The following is a 25,323-nucleotide window of genomic DNA, read 5'->3' on the forward strand; positions in this document are numbered from 1 at the left end:
ACTTTGAGCACTGACCGTCACAGTTCTTTTACCTGCCAACCTCTTTGGAAGAACTGTATTGATGTCCCAAGAACACAAACACTTGTTAAGCCAGTGCACATTCTCACAGAGATACTAACCAAGTATCTAAGTGAGTGAAGCAGAGAAATCACAGGTTGCTGTACTCTGAATATGAAAGTGAAAATGAACAGTGAAGTGACTTGCAGGGCTGCTGGATTCATGCTGCATGAGTGTGATCACCCATAAAGAGTTAGATCTTGGCAGTGATAACTTCAGAGCCAGTCCTCCCAAGCGAAACTGCCACTGCTTGAAAGCACAGCTCAGGGAACTGTGTAGGAGCTCTGCCTCTGCAGAGGAGGCTCTGGAATCCAAACTGTAACCAAAAGGATCTGTTCCCAAAATGAAGTTTCTCCCAAGGCCAAACAAGAGAGAATTAATTCTTTCCTGAGAAGAGGTGCCTGATAAGCTTCTCTTTTGGCCAGTCATTTTCCAAAGTACTGAACACTCAACTAACACATTCCAGTAACACATTCTGGAAATCAAGAAACTTTGGTAATTTTGCTTTGGTCTCTCAAACATAAATGTAGCCACTTACTCTATTTCCTAAGAAAAGAAACGTTATCCTCAAACCCAGTGAACTCACTTTGAAGACTTTAGACATAAAGACACTGCCAACACAGTATTAACAAAGTAATCCAACTGGTGAAAAGCAGACAGTGAACCTTCAGGGTAACTTCCTCTTTTGGGTAACTTATGTCTATTGATCACAGTCAGCAGCAAAAGCTTCCTTTCTGGCACATTTATAGCACCCAAAACCTGACCAAATGAGTGAAATATTTGCAGAAATGAAATTCTGAGCTTTACCTGAAAATATTCCTGGTATGTGAGGCCTAACATAACCATTTATCATAAATATCTCTGGCTATTTTTATCAAATTCTGAAAAAGAAAATGTTAAATAATACAAGCAACGCTGGTGCAAAGAGTTTCCAAGGAAGGCAGTGTTTCAAAATGCTCAAATGGAACTTTCACTTTTGGAAGCATGTCCCAGACCCATGAAAATGAATTTAAATTTCTGACCAAGTTGCTGTGCATTGCAGTTGCTGATGCAAATCCACTGGCTACAGTCAGGTTTCCCTCATTTGGGCAAAGAAAACCTTCTGTAAGACTACACAGTTACCTGGTAGCATAAATTGTTTCTCTAGATGTTTTAATAGATCAAGTGAAAAATAAAATAGAAGTTACTGAAAAATGTGAAATGTGTATAAAAAATGCAAAGAATGCAACCTTCACAGAACTTTATAAATCTTTGCATTCACTCATGCAGATAAAACAAGTATATGAAATCCCAGATGAGATAAAAACTGTACTTAAAGTATTGCACAGTAAATTGGCTCTTTTTTGAGAGAAAGTGAGGTTCAGGGTAAAGGATTCAAAACTTGTTGAAATTGTTTGAATGCTTCTGAAGGAAATTGTGTATCCATTTGCAAATAACACATTTACAAAGCCTTTAGGAGCTTTACCAAGGTTCAGAATGATAATAGCCTCACTCTACTCTTATCACAGTAGTATCCAAACAGAATTGTACTTTTTCCCTTTCAGTAAGAAAGGAAAATATAGTTAATATGGTTATTACAGTGCTAAATTATTCTTTAAGATAAGCTCTGCAACTTTCATTGCATGAGATCTTTGTATTGTGCATAAATTGTTCATAGCAGCAAACTCTTCTTAGCATCTAGAGTGCAAAATACAAAGTAAAAATATCTGTACTTAATAATAAAACAATGTATTTTCCTCACATCTTTTACACAGTAACTCAGATTAATAGATTTTCATCAATCTCTATGCTTAGTCTATTTGGAAGCTATTTATTGAGGTAAGTATTTACACTGAGATCTTCAGGGAATGGTGTAAAGACATAGAGCTGGTGTGCTGTTAGAAAGGGATATATTAGTGAGTGTGGGGCATGTACTGATGACTAAAAAAAGAAAACCTTTCTATGCACTGCAGTCTTCCACTGAAAGGGAATATGCTATTGTTTGGATGATAGTACCATTTAAAAAGGTTAATAATTGTCTGACATTTGCACTACTGAATGAAAACATACTTGTGCTGCGGCTGTGAATTTCCTTGATTAGAAATTCTGCTTCCTGCTGGGATCTTCTCCAACACCAAGACATCTTGGTCATGTTCTTTGAGTCTTACTGTATTTGCTTCCACATCCTGCAAGACAAGTTACTTTTGATAAATGTGACTGCACTTGATTTGCCTGATTAGTTACTCTAACAAACTGCGTGACTTCAAATACAAAATACTTGTATTGGTTCTTTCTCTCTGTATTTATCTGTCTTTATTCTGTTTTTCTCATACACAGAGTCAAGAAGGAAGCACGGGCACCGAGGCAAGAAGCAGAGAATTATGGGAGAGGCTAGAGCAAGAGCTATTTTAAAAATCTCCATTTTATGGAGATGTCAAATTAAAAAAAAGTTTGCTGGAAAACAGTCTCTTCACAACTTGCCATATACAACATAATCTCTATCCCCACTTATATGCAAACACTATTTTCTACAATCTGACTTTTCACTATAATAAAATAATAATAAAAAAGAGAAAGTAGCATTTAATAATAGGAAGTCTTAGCTCAGTAAACTGTTCATTTTCTACTACCAGCTCACTCAGAGTAGAAAAAGAAAAAAGTTAAGTGTAATGAGCAATCAAAAAACACAGGTAACAATTAATAAGACCACGGACTTGGATCTTCTTTGAATTATAGACCAAAGTTTAATCTGTTGTAAGTCTCCACAGCCAACCCAGCCTTACTCCCAAAGGGATCCTCGTTCCTTTTTGTACAGTAACCACAAGCCATATTTCTAGTGGAGTACCCTTTCTGGACTGGTTTTATTGCTGCAATCCTGGGCATATATAAGTTCAAATACAGGATGATGCCAGTTTTGAGTTCCTCCACTATGAATGACCACAAAATAGCCTGAATTTACAGAATTAAAGTTGGACTTTGGAACATATTTACCCCAAAATTAATAACTGTAAAATTAGTCAGGGAATATCTTTCTAGAGTTCTCTGATAAAGACATCTGTGTAAAGACATCTAACGCCTTTTGCCACTTGATTCTGCCTTGAAACTCTTGAATTCAATGCATCTGACACTGACCTATGTGGGAGAAGGGGTGATCTTGGGTTTTTTTCAGTATTTGGATGGAATATCACCAAGAAATCCTGGACAGCATAAGGAAAAACTGAGCAGGGGACATGCTGGATTATAGAATGTGAGAGACAAAAGATTCCATTTGGTCATATTTTCATGTCTGAGCTGGGAGCTGAGAAGCAGAGGCAATGAACATATTCTTTATGTGACCTTCTAGACTGTCTCATCTTCGTTCCACAATTAGGCATACTATAAACAAAGTTATTAATATTAATATATCATAGAAATTACAGCCTCTAGAAGAACTTGCAAGTTCTGATATCACACTGAGGGCAGCCCTTTCCACTCTTACCCTAAGGATCCTGTTGAAGTCCTCCTTATCTACCCTCAAGAAGTGGCAGTTGTCTTCCCGCAGAACAATGGATGCTGCTCTGGGAGCATCATTCACAAGTGCTAACTTGCCAAAATCATCTCCTTCGTGTAGAGTACATACCACACCCTGCACAGAGCAAAACATTTACATGCAGAAACCCATCATTACTCTGGATTCTATTGAAAGTCCTTGTACAAACACTGGACTTCACAATCAAACACCAAAATAAATCTATTTGGCAGGAAATCAACAGCCAAAATAATGACTAGGAAACAATACTTGATAGCTGGTTATTACTATTACTAAAGAGAGGCAAGAACAGAAAAGAATCATCTTGTTCTCTGAAATTGCATTCAGCTTGAAGGACACTTCTCAGCCTGCTGAAGACAGAAAGTTGTCAACTATTTTGTTTTTTATTTACAGAGGCCCTAAAAAATAAAATCAAATTTGCAGAAGTAACATAGAACAACACATCACCATCTGTTGTACATCAGCAGCGCTCAGTTTCCTCCAATTCACAGAGGATTATGGCCCATCCAGTGATGTAAAAAAACATGGCTAAATATGTGTTACTTAGGAACAGAATTATCACTAGGGCCCTTGTGCTAGATTTTGGTGAAATGCTTTGTTTTCAAATGGAGGATTCTCAGTCACTGAATGAGAAATCAATGAGGAGTAGGGTTTAAGACTCAAGGGATTCCTGTGTAACAAGATCTCCTTTTTTGCCTTGAAAAATCTCTCTCATAAACAGGAAATTTAATAAAGATGCTTTTTGGTCTATGACTTAACTAAAATGAATAGTTGAATGAAAATTAAATGAAGCTCTTCCAATAAATTTGGAAGAGCTTCAACCAACCTGAGAACCACCAGTCACAAAGCAGTACTTTTGTCAGACATGCATGAGAACAGTTAGTCATCCAAATGCATGACAGCAAGATGGAAAAGGGATGGGGCAAAACCCCCATGAGAGAGAAGTCTGGCAATCCACCAAATTCCAGCAAATTACTTTGTACTAAAGATACTGATGTAACTCTGATGGATTATAGTCAGAAACTGTGTAATATATCCCAAAATTATAGAGCAATCTACTGGAAGTATAATCAGTGAAACCACTGGATCATTTCTTAATAAAATTACAACCTATTTGTTTTGTTAGACAAAGCAATTTTGCTCTAAATTAGACTGTATTCCTTCGAAGTTTACTCTTACAATTTCAATAATAACAATCATATAAAATAGCTTCTGAAAAAAATACCTTGCCATAAATGACTACGTTTACTGATCCCTTTAGGATAATGTACCAAGAAGTACCTTCTTCTCCCTGATTAAATACTACAAGAGAGAAAAGATTTTATGGTTAGAATATAGTTATTCAAAATATAAATGGGCCAGATTCTTCACCCAACAAAATCCAAGGTAACTCTACAGTCATATAAATATCTACCTTATAAAAGAGCATACTATGATTTTAAGAGCAATTGCCTTCAGAATTTAGAAAAACAATTCATACCCATATAGGTACTTTATTACACTGATATAAAAGTTGCTTTTCTTTTCTATAACAGCTCCAACAACTACTGTATCAATATGTCAGGTTATCAATTACTAATTAGCACACAGGTTGGATCCCACCAGTAGCACCACACTCTAACCCAGTTCTCTAGTGACTGTGAATTTAATATTCATTTGCTAAAACATCTCAGTATTAACATGTTTGAGTAATCTACTGTTTTAAATCCTTTATTTTATGCAGGAAGATTTTTTTTTAATACAGAATTATATTAAAATACATTTTAAATAGAGATTGGTTAAACCAAAAATTCTAGATAAAAATACAACCAAATTGTAAGTGATACATACACTGAACCAAGGATACAGAATTAATTTTGGTATTGTCCCTGCATTTGGCAACAGACTAAGCTAACACTTATTACCCTAGGTTTTAAACATGAAGTGACAATCAAGTTTGAAGAATGCACCCAAGTTTTGTTCTTGTCATTTAAACATTAGGAATTTAAATATTCATAGCACAGGTGAGAAAGAGATCTGACAGGATTCCATTTACTTACAGACTGTTCCTGCTTTGGGATGTGACTCAAAAATGAGGACACCTGCTAATTCCCGTTTTACCTTAAAATAGAAAGAGAGATTATAGTTATTATATGAATCTCATTCCTCCTGGGGATGAGGTCACATAATACAGCCCTGTTGTACTTTCCTTCCCTCTGCATCATTGATCAGTCATTGGTCTGCTTCACTTGATCTCCTAATTCCTATTGATTGGCTTTACAGAGCTGTATTTCCTGGCTCCAAATGGCTCAGACAAGGGCATCTTTGAGATATGGGTCTCCACATCTTTGTACACACACGTGAAATGATCATCAAGAAGACAGGAAGTTTCTAATGGTAACAGTTAATCTGTTACAGAAGATAGCTAGCCATTGTCAATTACTCCATGGAAGTATTCCTGTTCTCTCCTGGGGATCTGGTTCAGACTGACGTAAGTCTGTGCTTCTGCTGTGTCAAGCTGTGAGGCACAGCCATCTGGACTTGCTGAGTCCCTCTCTGCCTGACAGCTTCCAGGCAAAGCATCCAGCTCAGTACCTCTTCCAGGAACTGGAGAATGTGACACTGCCCCTGGTGTCAGCTGGCTCCTTGCTGGGTTTGTTTTGCCCTTGGTGTGATTAGCTCTGGCTGACTGGGCAGTTGTCTCTAGTGAGACGCTGCTTACAACTGCTTTTTGTCACTGTAAACACTGTGTTACTGCCACAAATTAGCAGTAGCACTGGGAATCTTGTATGATCCTGAGTTCTTCTGTGTTTTATGTTTCTCTTCATACAACCACAAGTCTCCAAGAACTTAGAGGCTAATTTCCAAGCAGCAGGATGCATTTATTTGGAGAATGTCAGCTAGCCATTTTTCAGAGGTACTACCATGTAACTTAACCATGCTAAATACAGATCAAAAGCTGGCCTCAACATCTATTTACTAGTAGTATTTTCACACCACTGTCTCATTTGTTTAAATTAAAAAAAAAAAAAAATTAGGCCACGAAGAAAGACTTGGGAAGGAACTCTCAAATTCTGGACACAATCCAAATGAGAATCTGATGGCTGCATCTCCTAAGATAGCTAGAAAAATCTGGGCACTGATGTACTTAAAGGCATCCACCCAACCTTGGTACTCAGGCACCAGGTACAAGCATACCACATCAGCCACCTCTCCTAGAACTCCTTCCTGACAGTCAGGGGAAAGCATTCCCTTTTTGAAGCCTGGAGTAAAAGAGAAATAAAGAGAGATGCTTGGACAGGTTTCTTAAAGTACACTGACCAGTGAACACACTCAGAGGCCTGTGATTTCTGTCACACTTAGCTCACCAAACTCCTTTGTAACTTCTGCTCGAAGGCAATGATAGTTTTATAAGGCCAGGAAATATAACCCCATTAGCACTGTTCTGCACACAGCAGAGAACATTCCTATCCATTTATGTCCTCAGATGTCTTCTCAGTTGATTCAGTCATTGGCCTTTGCTGTGAATGAATCCACTTCATGAAGCCCAAGGTTTGACTTGTTTTTAACACGTATTATATAATTGTTCTTCATTTGTACATTAACTTCACAGGCTTCTCTAGCAGGAATTCGTTCACCATGAGACTTGAGCTTTATTTGTTTTACTTTCAGCTGCTTGTGGCATATCAAGAAAACTATTTTATGAATTATGCCTTACTTAAAATAAATTAAACATTCCATTTCCTTTCAGGTTGATTGGTTATTAATCTTCTGGTTCATAGAAACAATGCTGTCTGTTGTTCCTCCGAAGATTTCCTCTAAGACACTCTTAGTTTCTGTCTTCTTCTTTAGTTCATGATGCACATAATAAGCTGGCATTTCCAGATTCTTACTAAAAACATGGAATCATCTGTACTTCAAAATGCCAAGTATTTTCTGCAGTTTATATCACTTTCCATACTTGTACCATGTGGTACCTGTTGTGGTATCTGACCTCAAGTCTGATTTTCTTCTGAGCTGAAAATATTTTGTGTTTCAAATTTTTTTGTTCTGGGTTATGTCCTCAGATTTGAGAATTTTCTCCACTCTGCCTCAATATCTGTCTATCTTGGTAGTTTCTTTTGTTTAACTTTTAAAGGGTCATTTCTGGATCTTACAGTAGTCTTTCTTTAGTTACTCTTTTCCCTACATTCCAGGGATTTTTAAGGCTTTTGGATGTCTTTTCCCATCTTGAGGAATACATCTAGTGCAGGTAACTCTGCAGGTTCCTTAGTCTGCAAGCTGCAGTTAGTCTGCAGACTGAGCTCTGTGTGGGAGCCCAGAGAGACAAGAGGCCATGGACTGCCAGCCCTCTTCATAGCAAATGGCTCAAGTGGCACCAGCCAGCTGAATGGACACTGGGAGACACAGCAGGAGCACAGGACACAGCACGAAGGGTGAGACTTGTGAATGCTTGGATGGTGAGAGAATAAAAGCCATGGCATTTCTTTATTGGGGATCCCTCCTCGGAGGCACCAGCTTGAGCTGTTTCTGTGTTACTACACTGTGAATAAATTGCTTTATGGAACAAGACACACAAGGCTCTGCTATGGGAAACCTGGGGTGGAAGCAGTGAGGAAACCTGGTCTGGCTGTGTGAGTGGGGGATGTGCAGGAGTCCAGCAGGACCCACCAGGTCACTGCAGCTGCCCCCTGTGAAGGGGCTCCAGCCCCAGCAGTGACAGTTTCTGGTGCTGGAAGTGTGACTGCCAGAGTCTCACAAATGGCCAAACTGGGAAGTTTCCTTAACACCAATGTAATTCAGATACCAACTCTGAATGCCTATCTTTTTTGAAAAACGTAGTTCAGTTTTTTATATGTTTGCATGGAGCAAAAATATAAAAATTTCTGTAATGCAGCTTCATAATTAGCTGCATCTGTCCAAGCTAACTGAGAATGACTGAAAACTACAAGAGATTCTGAAGAAGGTATTGTCAAATATGGATTTACTTTCTGACTGGTTTCCTTTACTTGGTAGCAATAAGAAAGTATCCGCATCTTACTGCTACCAAGTGCTATTTAGCTTGTTTCAGTTGTCTGCACAGCATATCAATGATGAGACCTTAAACAGATGAATTCTCCTGTCCGATGCATTTATCCTTGGTTCTCTGTGCTGCCTTGACTACTTCAGGGAGATAGTGTCTGATGAGCTTTCTTTCACTCAATGACCAAACTCCAACCAGCAAGCACGGCACAGTGCACCTTTCTCCACAGTGCAATTCCTCCTCCTAACTGGTTCAAGCCAAGACTCCTTCCAGAAATCAGTTCTGCAAAATTCAGTAGTACCAGTACCTTCATTTACACATGGACAGGGACCCAGACAATGGCACCTGTGCCAAGTGCGGGGCTGTGCAGAAATACTTGAAGGGAATTATATCTGATATCAAATAGACAACCTACACCTCTACAGTGCTTGGGTGATTCTCACAGATGGAAAAAATTCTTTGCATGGAAAGTATAAATGAAAATGGCTACAGGCTTTCTAACTTTAATAAAGTCAGAAGTAAAACCAGAAGTAAAAATTGAGCCTCCCTTTAGGTGATAAGTTATAATTTTTAAAATTACTTACTGTGGTAGAAAGGTGAGATAAGGCCTTAATGTGGAGAAGTTCTTCATATATAAATTCTAAGTCATCTACAGTTCTCTGGCCAGGGCTATAGAGAGAGGATAAAAGGGATAACTAAATGCAATAAATGTCCAAAAAAAAATACTTCACAGAAAGCCAAAATAACACAAATTGCTGCTGAACTGTCTAGTGAAGTGTACATCCTTACTAAGCAGGGACTGGATGATGTTTCTGGCTGGAGGACTGAAACACACAAAGGATGGAAGCTCTGTGAATGCTACCTGAATGACACTAAGCAGCAGCCATGGCAACCACCTTAGACAGATCCTGATTAGGCAGCTTTTCTGATTAAATCAAATGTTCCATATATGTATAAAATGGTCACATAAATCGGAAATGGTACATAAAGATTTGCTCCTTTCAAAAGGACTCCTGTGAGTTGGGCATGGACTATTTTTCACATGCAGTACTAATTAGTTGTAGTAAACACAGTTGTAGTGGTTTGTAAAGGAGTGTGTGAACTTCTGCTGAACAAACTGGAGATGCAGCAGTGCATCTTGGAGGACAGCTAACAACTGCTCTGCAGTTAATGCTGAGTGCTGCTGTTTAGCCACAAAGGTAAATAAGAACCACTCAGTAGTTTCAGCTTCTCTCACTGAAAAATACAAGAAGCTTGTGCTAGAGAAGAATTATTCCTTCATCGATGCATTGGTGAAGGAATAATTCTTCTCTAGCACAAGGAGTCGTAAGGAGGCTGGCACTGTGGCTGAAATAATTGCATTTCTGTAACCTACTCAAAATTTTCTGATTGCTAAAGAAGGACGCAAATACTGTGGGGACTGCAGTGTGGCAGAGATGCTTTGGAGAATCTAATAAGCAGCACACAGGAGGAGTTGTGGGAGCTTGATAGTAACTCCCAATCTTTTTCTCACTCACAAGATTCTCTTCAGTTACAGTACCTAATACAATATTATTTTCTAAAAGAACAATTTCTCCTGTCATATAATTTCAGACAGCACAATGGAGTGCCATATGGACACATATATGGAAGAAAAATTCCTTTAAAACAATATTTCAAACGACTTTTATAGGACGAAGTCCTTCCAAACAATTATGGTTCAGATTTGTGAAAAGCAGATTATAAGTAATTAATTCAATGGTCCAAGAACAAAAGAAAAGAGCAACAAAGATGTAAGAAGAGGATGGAATGGGATACAAGAGAGGAAATGGGGACAGGAGTTCCAAATGAGAAGGTTTACATCCTCCACCACTAGAACAAGCACAGTTCTAAACCCAGCTGTCCGAAATGTGTGGTGTCAAAAGGATTAACAGCACAATTTAATCTTTGGACAGCCCTAAAAGAAAAAGTACAATGACAGACGTTTTCCTTTCTGATAGAAGTTTTTCTCCTAAAATATCAGCATTACAGGAGACTAGCACCTAGAGGATCAGGAAAGCCATAGGAAGAAATACTGTGCTCTACGTATTTTCTGCCTAGTCACCTCCTGATTCAACAGTCTGAATACATCTAGTGTGAGACACAGGGAGTACCCAGCTGTGTTACTCTGGAGTTATATTGCATCTTTTTACAAAAGTAGCTGGATGGAGACTTCTTTTGGATGACAGAAGTACTGAAGAAGTCACAGAAAACATAAGGAGAACTGACATCTCTGCTAAGCAAGCTTAATTTTTCTTCTGTTCTTCACTTATCAATGACATGCATTTATTATTACCCCGATTACAGACAAATTTAGACTAAAACCCATTTTGGATTAAATTACTCTTTTCTCATACAGAATCAAACTATTAAGGGAAAACCAGAAATTGGTTTGGTACTGCTATGCCCTCTAGTGACTTAAAATACTCCACTGTTTCTGAATCTGGCTTGAAATTACAAGGCTGACACTCCTAGCGATTTATGCAGGGCAGCTTAATTAAGTACAGCATAAAACTAAGTCAGTACTAGCTAGCAAACAAAAAGTAAGGATTTTAACAATTAATATGGAAGTAGCAACTTTAATTTTATTACATGCTTGCAAAACGAGTATGTCTTGGAAAATATAGTGTAAAAAATGAAGAAATTCATATGTTAAATCAAAAGATAAAAGGATGATGTCTTACTGTATGAGATCTCTATCGTAAAGACAAAAGGACACACTCTTCCTTCAGCATGTCCATTTGCTTCCTATGTTAGCACACTGGAAGGACTGACAATCTGTAACAGATATCTGTACCTAGTCTTTACTTCTGTTCCTGCAGATGTCACGTGGAGAGATATTAGGCATCACTGTGTCTTTAAAAGCTGTGTGGTGACCCACTGATGTTGATTTGTAGGATCCTGCTGTGTAAAGACCTAGTTTCTGCAGGGGACACATTCTAACAGCAATAGCTGGTTATAGAGCGGATAATAAATGGAATAGGTAGGGAATGAGGGTACACATTAATGGACAGAACTCAGGTGATATTAAGTGATCAATAAAAAACTGTTCAGTGCTTGGAGAATTTACCAAGGTCAGAGACATCGAGCTTCTCTGTGACTAGGATGTTGACAATAACATAGTACTTTGCCATTGATAAGCCATGTATGTCCAAGCAGTACCATTGATTATTTTTATTGTACAGCTAACCAGAAAATTCTGAGATAATAAGAACAAGGGAAAAGATCACAGACCCCATAACATTGTGATTAAGTGTCAAATGCTCTCTACTAAGAAAAAAATGTGCTAAGTGAAGCCACCAAGAACATATAACACAGATTTATTATCTCAGTCACACTGCTAACTTACTTTAGGCTAGGGCATTAAAAAAAGAATGTAATCCATAACATTATCTGAGCTAAATACTGTTGTCGGATGAATACAATTCTTCCTTTAAAGATTCCTGTTATTATTGTGTTTATTATTAAAGATTCCTGTTATTATTGTATTATAGCATCCTATTAAATTAGGGTTTACCATTAGGACGTATTTTCATACTGAAGGGGGGAAACACTTAAGGAGGAGCTGTATTAATTCTACAGTAATTTTTACAGGGACTTTAGCAAGGTCTGCACCTGTGCTCCAGCCATTATAAGGAGCAGAGAGCTGTGTTTTCTACTTCACAAAAAGCTATTTTCACATTCAGTATATGTGTTTCCAAAGGAAAAAAAAAACCACAATAGCAACAAGAGCCTGCCAAAAATTTCCCTGAGCTCTATTCTGTTTTTTAAACTATAGAACATTCTTTCACAGTTTGACAGTTAAAATGCTGCAGTTAATGTAATAAACAGAGAATTTTTTAAGTCGGCTGTCAAAACAAGTGACACTTTTTGTTAGAGATTTTCAGATTTTGAACAATAGAAAGTACCTTTCAAAGCAACAGCTTCATTATACAATCAAATTCTCAAAGTAATCTTCTCATCAAAGAATATTGTCTTATTTCTTTCAGGGTAATTATCTGAGTTCTGCAACCTCTCTGGAAATGGTTACTGTTACAAAATGCAGCTGTGTTGGTTTGAAAATTGTGGGTCCTGCTCAGGTCAGCTAGAGTCAGCATCTCTGAAGCCTTGACAATTCCTTTTAACTTTTGGTAGCTGTAACAGTGTCTAGTCAAAACTAGCAGGACTCTGAGGATTCATGGAGATTTTAACAGCTGTGCTACAGCTCAGTCCAGGGAGGATTTTCAACTAACAAAATTATTACATATGTAAACTGAACACTGGAACAGTAGTTAATATGGTCCCTGTCTGCACAAGGTTATTGCAGTGAGTAAAGGGCTGCAAAAATAAGCACTTTCAGGGATAGAGAAAAATGTCAGATGAATATCAGTCTTGAGAAAACCTCTTTCTCCTCACTACACTCCATGAAAAATCTCCTATTACTATTCTTTCAGGTGATGCTGTGCAAGTGATGACACAGAGAGAAGAGCAGTACTTCCCACAGCATCCTTCCAGCCTTTCAGCTCTCTGTAAGCAGTCCAGATGATAATCAATATTTATCCTGCTAGCGTAAACTTACACTCACTGTTCTAGAAGTCGTGAGAGAAAGCAAATGTAGTGGGCAGCCAAAACCCACGATAACCAAAAGGGAAATCCTCCAAGAGATGACCTGCTCAGCTTGCCTGGGGCAAAGGAGAGAGTGCAGAGAAGCAGGGTCCCAGCACACATAGCATTGCTCAGTCTCCAATGACTGGTGTCTGCTCAGAGGTGCAAAAGCTCACTTTTGCTCCTCAGTGGAAAGGGCACAGGACATGTCTGTGAGGAAACAAGATCTCAATTCCATGACTCCCTAAGGGTGTATGGAAATACTCTGCTCTCACTCTGGTTTGTTCGTGTATTTTGTGTGACACGGAGCGAGTGCTCCTTTGGTTGTGTTGACTGGATCTCTAATAAGGAGAAGAAATAAAATGTATACATCAAACATATTGCTGCATGGCAGTGTTTCCTGGTTTTATAAGCACAAGTGTTTGATGGCACTTTTTGAAATTCAAAGCTTTTAGCAAGTTTTGGAAAAGTGCTGTTGAAATGAGCTTGGGATCTAAAAAGGAATGGAGCCTGGAAAGGATACAGATGGAAACAGAACAGGAACAAGCACTTGGGTTAGATGATTCAAAAATCTTTTACTATGAGAAATGTTCTCACAGTGTAGGCAGGACAAACTTTGCCAATGGTCTCAAGGTAGCAGGATCCAGCCCTGTGTACTTGCCTGTCTTGAATGGCCCCTTACAAGTAAATCTTCAGTGAAGGTGAGCTTCAGTTATTCCTTACTCTCAGTGCATTTAATTATCAGTAAAATATGTTTGCCAGGGCCACTAAACCCTACCTGCTTAATGCTTGTCTTCAATGGAGGGTCAAACAGAGTTTATACTGGCTTTGAAGTCACGATAAAGCTGGCTCATCAAAAGGCTGATAATCAACATAGATTTCTCTTGTTTCCATGTCACAAGGAAGACACATAATATTAACCCATTATTCTGCTTACGGTTTCCTGAGAATCATCCTCATATGAGCATCTGGCCCAATCTGAGAGAGAAGCAGCATAGTGTCCTGTAGCTCCTCATCACACTCCTTTTTCTCCTCCTCAGTTGGCAGAGGGGCATCTTCACGCTCATCATCCAAAAATCGATAAAATAAGTATTTGTCTTGAAAGTGGTGCTCCTGGTCCACTGAAAACAACATAACACATCAAATACTGAATGCTCCTCAACAAAGCAAACCTTGTAGAAATCTGTGTAGTATCGTGTTTGTTACAGATAGATTATTTAAGAAAGGAAAGAAAGCTACAGAAAAACTGTAAGAGCATGAAACTGTTTCTCAGGTACGTCGCTTGAAGAGTACACTTTTAAATTGTGTACTACAAATACTTTCCAAAAGGCTTCTATATAAGTGTATTGTGAGTGTGTATAAATACATGCATACACATGTATATGTTTTTTTTATTAGTTCTATTTTCTTATTGTTTGAAACTATTTCATTTAATCAAACAAATTCCACTGAGGAAAATGGTTGTACTGTGAATTTCTAAGAGGTATTCTCTAGCACAAACACTTTGCTCTACATGTTTAGACAGGCTGAAAAAGGTAGCAAAAGCAATTGAACTCCTTGTGATGTAGCAGAAATGTGTATCATCAAGATATAATCCCAGGGGCAAGTTCATTGACCTGTGTCCTGGTGGAATAACTTAATGGAGGAACTTTCAAGAGAAGACCTCTAAAGTAACATTAGGATATTGCAAACTCCTGGTCTTCCAAGAAAGTCAGAGTGATGTGTTGAGTTGGACACTGTGATGCAGCTTGCATTAGCTTGCCCCAGAGAGTTCAAGGGAATACATGGCAGGAATTCAAGCTAGGGCCCTTAGGGTAAGGGAGCAGTGGAAACAATCTGCCTTCCCCATATGGAAATTTCTCCCTGGGATATGGAAAGCACTACAGAGCTGTTTTTACTGTAACAGAGCTGCTCTTCTACATTTAATAAAACTGTATATGCAAAGCTTCAAAAATGAATATTGCTTAGGAAACCTACCCTTTCTGAGGGCTGTAATATCCTGTTACAAACTAAATCCTGCCAAATGGAAACTGAAAGTCAATGTAAAATGCAATCAGAAAGCTAACATGAAATCCCAGACTTCTGCACTGGCATATCTGGTGTGCTGGATTTGGGAACCCCTCCAAAACCAATGGGAAGCATTGCAAAATGATGAATCTGAGCAAACACAAATACTCACATTCACTTCTAAATACTGCAAATCTTTGATGAAGGTTAGTTTTATGTATGGTAATACATCCCTTGGTTTTGGCCTGAGTGCTACCCAGTTCTAACAATATAAGCACAAGTAAGTGTACTTCTAAGTATAATTAGAGCTATCATTATAAAATGTTCATTTATGATGCAATATGCTCGTAAGTTTAAAAAGTACACCTGCAGCAAGATTCAAATAATACTGCCCGTGTGTTGCACTTGCACTTATGAATGAACAGGCTGCTCTGTGGCATTTCTTTTAGGCTCATGATCCCTTTCTTTTTCATGAAAAAGAATACTGAGGTGTTGATGTCACACACTGCCCACATTTTAGTCAGGATACTGATTTTCTTTATCTTACCATGGTTAAGAACACCTTCTTCCAGCAGTACTTGCCACATGCCAACAGCCTGGGTTCGTAAATGGACACAAGGACTTTGCTGCATCATCCAGTCAACTAGTTCTGTCCCCACACAGCATTGCCTGAGGGACAGATGAACAGACAGGAATGAAAAGGAAGCCTGCCAAGAAAGAGACTGCACACAGTGACTGCCAACAACAGTGTATCTTAAACTCTGTACAGACTTAGTTAAATCTCCCTGCAGAAAACCCCATGTCACCACCTACATGCACATGCTTGAAACACCAGTGAAGGTGTCTAGTTTTGAGAGGATCATCTTAGCAAAACAAGTGTTTTGGGAAATGCAGAGTTCAGAGATCTAACTGAGCCTGTGACACCTGGTACAAAACCTATAGCACCAGTGCAACAACCTCCAATCCGGTTTTCAAAAGAAACCTCTGTATACCATGGGATACCAAAAGCCACATGCTTTTCAGAATCTTGCATGAAAACAGAAATTTAATACTGTAAAAGTTATGCCAGTGCAGCCTCCACAGGAAGAGTGAGTGCTATGAGGGTGTTCCTGTATTTGCAACCAAGCTTCTGTCACACTGCATTTGAAGACACTGGTTTTGGTACAGTGTTCCTGAGGCTCTCTCATGGGAGATCTTGGTAACCTTGCACCTCTGGACTGACCCAGAGGCAGACAAGAGCAGTTCTCAAGTTCTGGAGAACATCCAAAAAAAGGTTAAAAAAGCAAAAAACCACAAGGTCACTTAGTAAGATTCTTTATCATAACACTCCCTAGCTCAGCAGAACAGTAAGAGTTTTCCCAGTTCTGTGTAAGAGAAAATGGTGCATTTGTTTGGACCAGCACTGCTCATCATTTATCATATATGCTCTTTTGTTACTCTAGACCAATCAGCAATGTCATATTGTGACATATTCTTGAATCAACTCACAAGCACCAAATATCTTTGTATATTAAATACATTTTGGGCTGAAATATGGAAAATCAATGCATTTATTTCAAATGAAGATCAGCAACATATTGATTTACTATTTAGAAAAAGACTCACAGATTAAAAAATAATTTTTACTTAAAAACACTCTAAATAATGAATTAGGTATTTGATTTAAACATTAGACACTAAAACAAACTGATTGTTTCTTAATCCAATAGTAGGTAGATCTGACACCCTGCAGGCAGATTTCTTTCTACAAGTGCCATTGTTATCCCACTTCAGCAAGACTGTGCTGCCACCAGCAGGAAGATAAGAGAGCATAGCAATATACTGAAAAAAAAATTAAATAGAGCAGCAAATCTGCATCAAGAATGTTTCTCACCAGAAACGCCACAGCAAGCAAGACTGCTGTAGCAATCAGTATAGGGACATAATATATTAATAAACTTTTATCTCTTACTGATATATAAAGAGAACAGAATCTTCATTTTAACTTGGTACTACACAGAATATTCCAGCTAACTATGCTATTAACTATGCTTTGGAAGAGTGTTTGTATGTGAACGCTCTGTTCACAATCATGGACTCAATTTCCAGTCAAATTACTTCAGAAAGGATTTACCAGGCCCATTAAAGACTGCACAACATCCAACACAAATAGCATCACAGAATAATTTCAGACCTTTAGAGACCTGCAAGTATGGTAAGGCATACATCACAAATCAGGGAATGGCAGGCATAAAAATTCAGAGACCTCTATACAATCAGCTCACACACCTGTAAGTCTTCAGATGGTATTTACGATCTCTTATCATGTGAGGAGCTCGGGACAGAATTGTATTCCGCAAAATCTTTCCAGCTCTAAGGATCTTTTCTGAAGGAACCTTGGTGATCGTGGAGAAAAAGAAAGACCAAGAAACAGAGACTTTAAACTTTCTGGAATCTCTGTACTGCTTTCGGCAAAACAAAACACAAATGCTCTTTTTCCTGAATTAAAAGTCCTCTTGCACAGAGGCTTACTTTTGCAGAGCAACGTAGCATATATTTGGGATTTTAAGTTTCACATACTTCTCACATCTAACAGAAAGCTTCACTTCAGCTGATTCATATTACAGTGTTGGAAATAGTTATTTCCATTTGTCTAATGGCCTGGCTCTACAGCACACCTATGTTCTATTACCTGCATAATGGTTTTAGTAGGATGATGTGGGATGTGAGGATCAATAAGAGGTGTCTGAAAAATAAAATGAAATTAAATAATTTTTTTAAGGTCGACAAGAAAAATAAAGACTAAAGTAAAAAGAATGAACAAAAAAGCTATAATAACAAAGAATAACGTGGAAGTCCAAGCTCTGCCCAGGATATAGGAATATAGAAAAAGCTTCTGAACACACCCTAAAGGCAAACTTGGTTGTTGAGACTCAGCAAATTAAAACAGTGACATGACATGTGAAGATGAATAACAAATCTGCACTAAACTTTGTAAAGTACCAATGAAATGGGCAATGGCCAAACGTTACACCAGAGCTGAGCACACACAGCATAGTTACCTCTTCCCCCCACACACATCTGCTTTGCCATTCAGCCCCTCACCGCAGAAATTCTCTCCTCCTTCAGCACTTTTTTCTATTCAGCTCTTTTCTCCCTTACAGCATAGCACAAGAAACAGGAATGGAGATAGAGCTCTTCTTCCTCTGTGTTTTCTAAATTATCACCAGGCTGAGCTGGCAACCCTTTTATAGCCGCTCTCTGAAATGCAGAGGCACGCAGGCCACTCGCAGGGACCCAGGCAAGGACTGGGACTGGCGAAGAAAAAAGGAAAGAACAAAGCAAGTGGCTTGGTTCTACAAAGGGAACAGTGAAAGGAAAGACCATTGGGGCTCTACAGGGGAGAAGGAGAGAAGGTGATGAGAGAAATGGGAAAACAGGCACATAACAAACAGGTGAAAGAGGGAGACAGAGCACATGGCACAACACAGAGGGAAAAGAAAAGCGCGAGGTTAAAGGACGATAGAAATGGAGACAAAGGAGAGCAAGAGAGAACTTCAGCAGCCACGTGACAGTGATGGGAACACCTTTGGTTTGTTGGGCCTGGTAGTAAACAGCATGGACCAAATTCACTTCGAGTGTGCGATGTCAGGAGACTCCACACAAGGGCTGACTTTGGCTGGCGCTCAGGGCTGGCCAAGAGCAGATCAGGCTGAGCAGAGCTCTCCCACAAGGGCAAGGCTCTGCACCTTGGCCCAAGGCAGCCACAGTCCCCTCACAGCCCTACGGCAAAGCCATGGCAGGTGGGGCAGAAGTACAGTGAAACACGTGCCAGGTACTTCCAGGCTGAGCACCCGTTTCCTTAAACTGGCCAGCTGTCCATCAGCTCCCACAGGATTTTAATGACGTGACAAAGTCCTTGTAGTTATCAAATAGGGCTAAGAGTTAAAAATGCACCAGAAAACCATGGTGGGAAGGGAAAAATGAGGGAAGCATATGACAGAAGTCAATAATCTTAACATAGAGGCCTGTATATGGAAACCAATACAAAGTTCTTGTTTCTATTCAAACCCTACAAGAAGTCTCTGAAAAGGCATATAAATACAATTAAAATCGGATTCCTGATTTTTCTCATTTAATAAGTCAACAACTTTTCATAAATTCATTTACGTTCCAAACATTTCTGTCCAGTGAGAAGAGCAGTAGTACATCCCTCAATATTTCTTGGTTTCTGGAACTGTGTGAAATCTTTTCTACATAGTCTATACTTGCAGTTAACATAGGCAAAGAATAGCAAAAATCTTTTCAAAGATGCCTGTAATGAAAACAAAACCATAGAATAACAATCTCAAACAGGTACAATATCCTCAATCTAGTTTCCAGATTTTAATTTTAGCTAGGAATATACGTAGAGATAAAATGTGTAAGACAAAAAATATAGGAGATTTTTAGAGCAACAGACTAGCAAAAACAAATGCACATTTTTGTTCTTTGGAGTTTTAATTAACTTTCAGCAAACATGCATAAACTAATAGGTGAAAAATTGAACATGGATGAAGATTTTTTAATAAATCTCCCAACGTAATCAAAACAGAATATAAGACAGCATTTGGAAGATATCTGATTCAACCCAAAAAGGTGAAAGCTAAGACACAGCACAAGAATCTCCAGCAAACAGCAGGAAGGCTTGTTCACCTACATCCTGACCAATACAGAAGGATCAGCTGCAAAGATAGAACATAACTTGGGTGAAGGTGATCGTGAAATGATCCACTGTCAGAACTTTACAGAAGGAAGAAAGAGCATCAAAGCAGACACAATGGACTAGGAAGAAAAGTTTCCATAAGAACAGAATACTATTGATAGCTATATTCCTGGAGTGGGTCATGGGGGAACGAGTGTGAGGCAAAAGGAGTTAATGGGAGCTGGCAGTTACTTGAAGAAACAACATTAATCATACATACAATATATACTCGAACTTGACTAAAAGGTGAAGTAAAGACTTAGCTAAAGGAAGAGCTCTTCACTGACACACAAGAAGGAAATACACAGAAAGGAGAAAGCAGGGAGTCTAAAGGAAGTATAAATTGAATAACAAAAGACAGAATTAGAAAAGCAAAGGTATAAAATGAAACAGACCTGCCACGATATTTCAAGGGATACAAAAACATTCTACAAGTCATAAGAAGTAAAACAAAGAAAACAAGCAGTGTTGAGCTACTGTTTAACACAGGGAAATCTATTCACAGATGGTTCAGGAAGGCCAGAAACTTTTGATTTATTTTTAATCAATGTCAATTAGAAAGATCAGTGGCAGAGAGATGGTTAATATCCTAAGTGGTAAAGTGACAGAAGTAAAATTTCAACCTTGGAAAAAAACCCCAAAAACATAAATTAGCTGTTTTCAGATTGGCCTTGTAGAATTTCATGTAGGAAACTTGACGAGCACGAAGAAACTTAAAGAGGGCTGCATCCACCTCGGAACCATCAGCAGCCACTCTTGGGGTCTAAGGAAGGCAACTGAAGACAGAAATATGGAAAAGGAGAAGCTGAAAAAAATTAGATGTCAGCTTAAAGTCTTCCTAAAAAATGTCAATTTGTAAACACTTGGAAAAGAACAGGGAGATGAGTCACAGTTGATGTATATTAACTAAGAACAGATCATGCCACACTGATCTAATTTCTTTTCATGATCAAGTAGCAACACTGATAGATTAGGCAAGAAACAGTAGATTTTCAACCCTTTAATAAGGCTTTAGCACTTTCTCATCAGATACTCTCTTCTTCAACAGTCAGATTAAATTCTTACCAAACAGGTGCAAAGTTAGTTGGAAAAGTGCATTTTGAAAACAATTACCAGTGAAGCAAAGTCAAACTGGCAGTCATACCAGAAGTCTATTCAAAGCAGCATTCAAGAATATATCACATCTGATAATATTAAATATTAACATGGGATGAAGCAGAATTCCCCTTTATTGATTCTGCAGGAGACTTCAGGATGGGAGGCATTGCACATACATTGCAGAATAAGTTTACAATATGAAACAGTTGTAACATTGGTCTAAAAATGATGCTTTTATGCAACACACAGTGATGACTACATTTCTGAAGCGGGTGCAGTCAGCTAAATAAAGACAGGGTAGGGAACAATTGTCTTAGTGTAGTACCACAGAAAACAAAAATAGCTTTATAATGTTTTAAATATTTAAATATTAAACACAACTGAATAACCAATGCCATACTTCTGTGAAAGCAGCAAATACTGTGCTGGAATGTAGTAATATATTAGATACAGAATGGTGTTCTGCTTTAGTCAGCCCAGGTAAGACCTAATATAAAGCACTGTGTCTCCTTTGCCCATTTTACTCCAAAAGCATCTAAACCAGCTGGACAGAATTTAGAGGAAAGTAACAAGCATAATTAGAAAGCACAATATAAATAATCACAGTTGTGAAGCTAAGGAAAAGGCAAATCTTGCTGAGGTGTGATTAAAAAAGTCTTCAGATTTAATAGGCCTTTGAAAAGGAGAAAGAAGTGGCCTAGTCCATCATGCAGAGATCAGGAAATAATTTAAATTGCTCTAAGAAAGATTCAGCTTAGGCATCACTGAAGCTTTCCTTCCAGTGCGGACAGTGAATACTGGCACATTACCAGAGAGGTCTGGTTCCTCCATCTCTGGGAGGATTCACAAGGAATCTGTTAGGATTGACACTGCTATAGTGTGCATGTGCTTGGGGATGGACTCAATGCTTTCCTGAAGTAGTTTTTAGCCTCACTACATGGTACTGTGCAATTTGCAAGGACAGAGGTGATCAGTAACAGAGCTCCCAGGGCAGTGAGCCCAGACAGTCATTCCTCCCGAAGGACAATGCCATCATCATCCCAAAGACATGCCCAGCAAAGAGTGCCCAAAGTTACAGCCTTCCAAAGATGCTGCAGTGAGCTCTGGCTGCACTAGTGATTAGCTGAAATGCAATAAATGGAAACACAGGGCTTGGACTGAGTTTGCTATAGAAAGGCAAGACATATTTCAAAGGCAGAGAAATGTAACATCAGTTATTTAATAGGAGATGCAGGGTTCCAGCAACAACTTCCCATCAGAAAAAAATACATTCTGTAAGGGACAGTCACAGCTTGGCTAAAGACCAAGAATTGTTTTGTGAATCTTTACAATCCTGGATCTTTCAATAAGGATTGCTTAGAAAGCACTTTAAAAAAACCCCAACAAACTATGTCACCCTTTCAAACAGCAGAGAGTGAGAAGAGTGTTTAATTAACTTAACACATCCTGGTATCTTTGAAGAATTAATGAGACTAAAGTACATACAAGAGGAACAGAGGTCCTTGATTATCCCATTTTCCAGGACTACTGAATAAGGGAAAAGTTATCAGGCAAAGAGCTCAGATAAGCAAGCCAATTACAATAGTTTACAAACTATTATTCACCTCCTGGCCACAGGAGTGACCAGTGTAACTGCTCTTAGCTTTCCTTCGGCAAGAGATAAAGCAACACAGCAATACCACACACAGTTTGCTATGACCTGCTGATCTTCCCTGTAGGGCAGGAGGTCATATGGGGCTAGAGGGTGGAGAAGGGAAAGCTGCTGGCATTGGTAGGGGAAAGCATAAAATTATTATGAGAAACTGTAGTAAAAAGGCTTTTAGCATTAACACTGATAAACTCCCTATCTGTACATTTATGGATTCACATTTGAGCCATTCAAACAAACCCTTCACAAAGCCAATCACAAAACTCTCTATTTAAATTGGGGTGAAGCAGAGAAAGCAATAATTTTAGCCTCCATTCCTTTCAAGATTTAAATATTTATGCATGAGAGCAATACCACAGATTTAAATAGGACTATTCATGTGTATAATTTTATGCATACATTTAATCTGTGGAGAAATAGGCCTTAGATTTCAAACTACAGGGCAAGGCCTGTCTTTATTTTAGTGTTTCTTACATCACTGAGCAATATGCAGACAAATAAATAATAAAATGAACAACAATAATAGTGACCTACCATGAGATCTGTATTTGAATCTGCTTAAAATCCAAGAACATCTCTTACAAAAATAGATTTTTCTATTTCCCTTGTCAAATAGCTGTAAAGGGATGTTTCTGAGCCTTTACATATGAATGAATGCTTTAGATCTACAGGAATTTGGATCTATAAAATCAAGTGATGAAGGGAACTTAATTTACTATTCTCAAATGCAAACATAGGATATGTGTATTGCAAAGAACTAAGGTGAAATAAAGTGAAAGCCAATGAATCACTTTTTTTTTTCCACATGACCTCGATGTAGCTCATCTCTGAACAGAGGACAAGTTTCAGTATTGATTGGAGTTAACCACAGCATGTTACCAGGGTGATCAGATAAACCTGTGCACTACTGTTGATCCCTTTATTTTCAGCTGGGGAACTGAAAAGAATTGCAAGTGACATCTGTTTTCCTGCTGGCTGCCAAGAGGATCCAGAACAAAGGACAAAAGCCACACACACGTTGAAAGGTGTCAGCAGCAACAACCACATCACTAAGAGAGGTCTGTTTATTTCACATCCTCAGTATTTACCACTATTGGTGATTTATGGTCTAATCCAAATCCCACTGAAATCACTAGGAAGTGCCTAATTGATTCAATGAATTTTGAGCCAAGCCCACAGCATCTGATTCTCCTAAGTGTATATCAGGCAGCAGAGCATCTTTAGCTCTTACTGGTTCCAAATGACTCCTGATGCTTTCTGACAACTGACATTTTTTAATATCTTTGTATACTTCTCCCAAAAGACGTCTAGTGCCCTATCTGGTTCACATGGGAAGAAATAAAATATAAAAAAAAAAAAAACCCATTCCCACAATATTGGCAAAATCATAGCCAGCCAGTAGGATACAGCTGACAACTAGCCAGAGTCCCCACTGCTCTCCCACACAACTCTCACCATTCTACTCTCACCATTCTTTCTCAAGCTTTTTGTAATGTTATCTATTTGTGCTGCTTCAGACCAAAGGCAGAGATAAGACTTCCAAAGATGGTGGAGAGATGACTCTTTTTCCAATACAGATCATTATTTCCACCACTACAGAATAACCGTATAACAGGGATAAAGCTGAGCATACAATATCACAGCTTTTGGAGTGCATTTTCAGCTGGAAAGCAGTCTTGGATAGAGTATCTTGAAGTTAACTCCATTGATCCTCTTTCCAGCTGCAGTGGAAGAGTGTCTATGCAGAACCAACCTCTGCTAGGATACTACAGGGAAAATAATACTCTTATTGCATGCAGATTGCTGAACATGAGAGAAACAGCTGACCAAACATGTCATCATAAAAAAGTTCTTTGGAACACATTTTTGTCAAAATTTGAAGGAAAATGTAATCAATATTGTAGGAGTTCCCCTGAGATTAGCTCAGTTTGTCAGAGCATGGTGCTAATAACATCAAGGTTGCAGGCCAAGCTCCATAAGGGCCATTCATTTAGGAGTTGGACTTCATTATCCTTTACCCTTTTAACACAGAATATTCTGTGCTCCTATCTGGAGTAGCCCTGTGTAGAATATGCTGATACACTGACCAATGCTTGTTATCAGAAAACAGTCTGTGTGATGACCTCTAACCCCTGAGGCTGCATGGTCCATAAGAAACCTTGGCACACACTCCCTGCCGTGGGGACTTTCGATGGCTGGGACATGGAACCAGCACTGAGCTCTGGATTCCACCCAGACTGTCATATTTAATCACAGAGTCAATCACTGAATATTCTGAGTTGGAAGGGACCCACAAGGACCATCAAGTCCAACTCTTAGATGAATGGCCCATACAGGGAGATTCACCACACCCCCTCAGAAAACAAAAAAAAGTGGAAATAGAAATGCAGTCATCACTCCTATTATGCTGTAAACAATTCATTCTCTTCTTCACTCTCCCCACAAACATGTGCAATAGCTGGGAGAACCAGCCTGTGCCCCACAAGACAGCACTGGCAGCCAAAAACACAAAGTACCTGCTCACATCTCCTGCCGGGAAAAGCCCAAAACTGACAAAGACTGACCTCATTCCAGGTCTGCAGGGGACTTCACAATTAACAAATACTTGGCAACTAACAAGAAGATCACTTGTTTTAAAAGTCTAGACAGTCTCAAATTGTACTACCAAAGGATATTCA

General features: G+C 38.7%; 1 protein-coding gene across 6 annotated transcripts in view; it reads right to left on the bottom strand.

The window, feature by feature from the left end:
• RAPGEF4 (Rap guanine nucleotide exchange factor 4) overlaps positions 1 to 25,323 on the bottom strand; it is a 146,734-nt gene that overhangs the window by 37,098 nt on the left and 84,313 nt on the right. For 5 of the 6 annotated variants that reach the window (XM_064434430.1, XM_064434435.1, XM_064434433.1 and 2 more), the window contains 9 exons: positions 17,848 to 17,901; positions 17,445 to 17,551; positions 15,724 to 15,845; positions 14,107 to 14,290; positions 9,152 to 9,236; positions 5,605 to 5,665; positions 4,791 to 4,867; positions 3,515 to 3,661; positions 2,107 to 2,222 (listed from right to left, as the gene is read on the bottom strand). In XM_064434430.1, coding sequence (XP_064290500.1) covers positions 2,107 to 2,222; positions 3,515 to 3,661; positions 4,791 to 4,867; positions 5,605 to 5,665; positions 9,152 to 9,236; positions 14,107 to 14,290; positions 15,724 to 15,845; positions 17,445 to 17,551; positions 17,848 to 17,901 — 953 coding nt within the window. The remainder of the gene's footprint in view (positions 1 to 2,106; positions 2,223 to 3,514; positions 3,662 to 4,790; positions 4,868 to 5,604; positions 5,666 to 9,151; positions 9,237 to 14,106; positions 14,291 to 15,723; positions 15,846 to 17,444; positions 17,552 to 17,847; positions 17,902 to 25,323) is intronic. The other variant, XM_064434431.1, reaches the window with a different exon arrangement.

This window comes from Passer domesticus, chromosome 10 (genome assembly GCF_036417665.1).
Source record: "Passer domesticus isolate bPasDom1 chromosome 10, bPasDom1.hap1, whole genome shotgun sequence".
NCBI lineage: Eukaryota > Metazoa > Chordata > Aves > Passeriformes > Passeridae > Passer > Passer domesticus.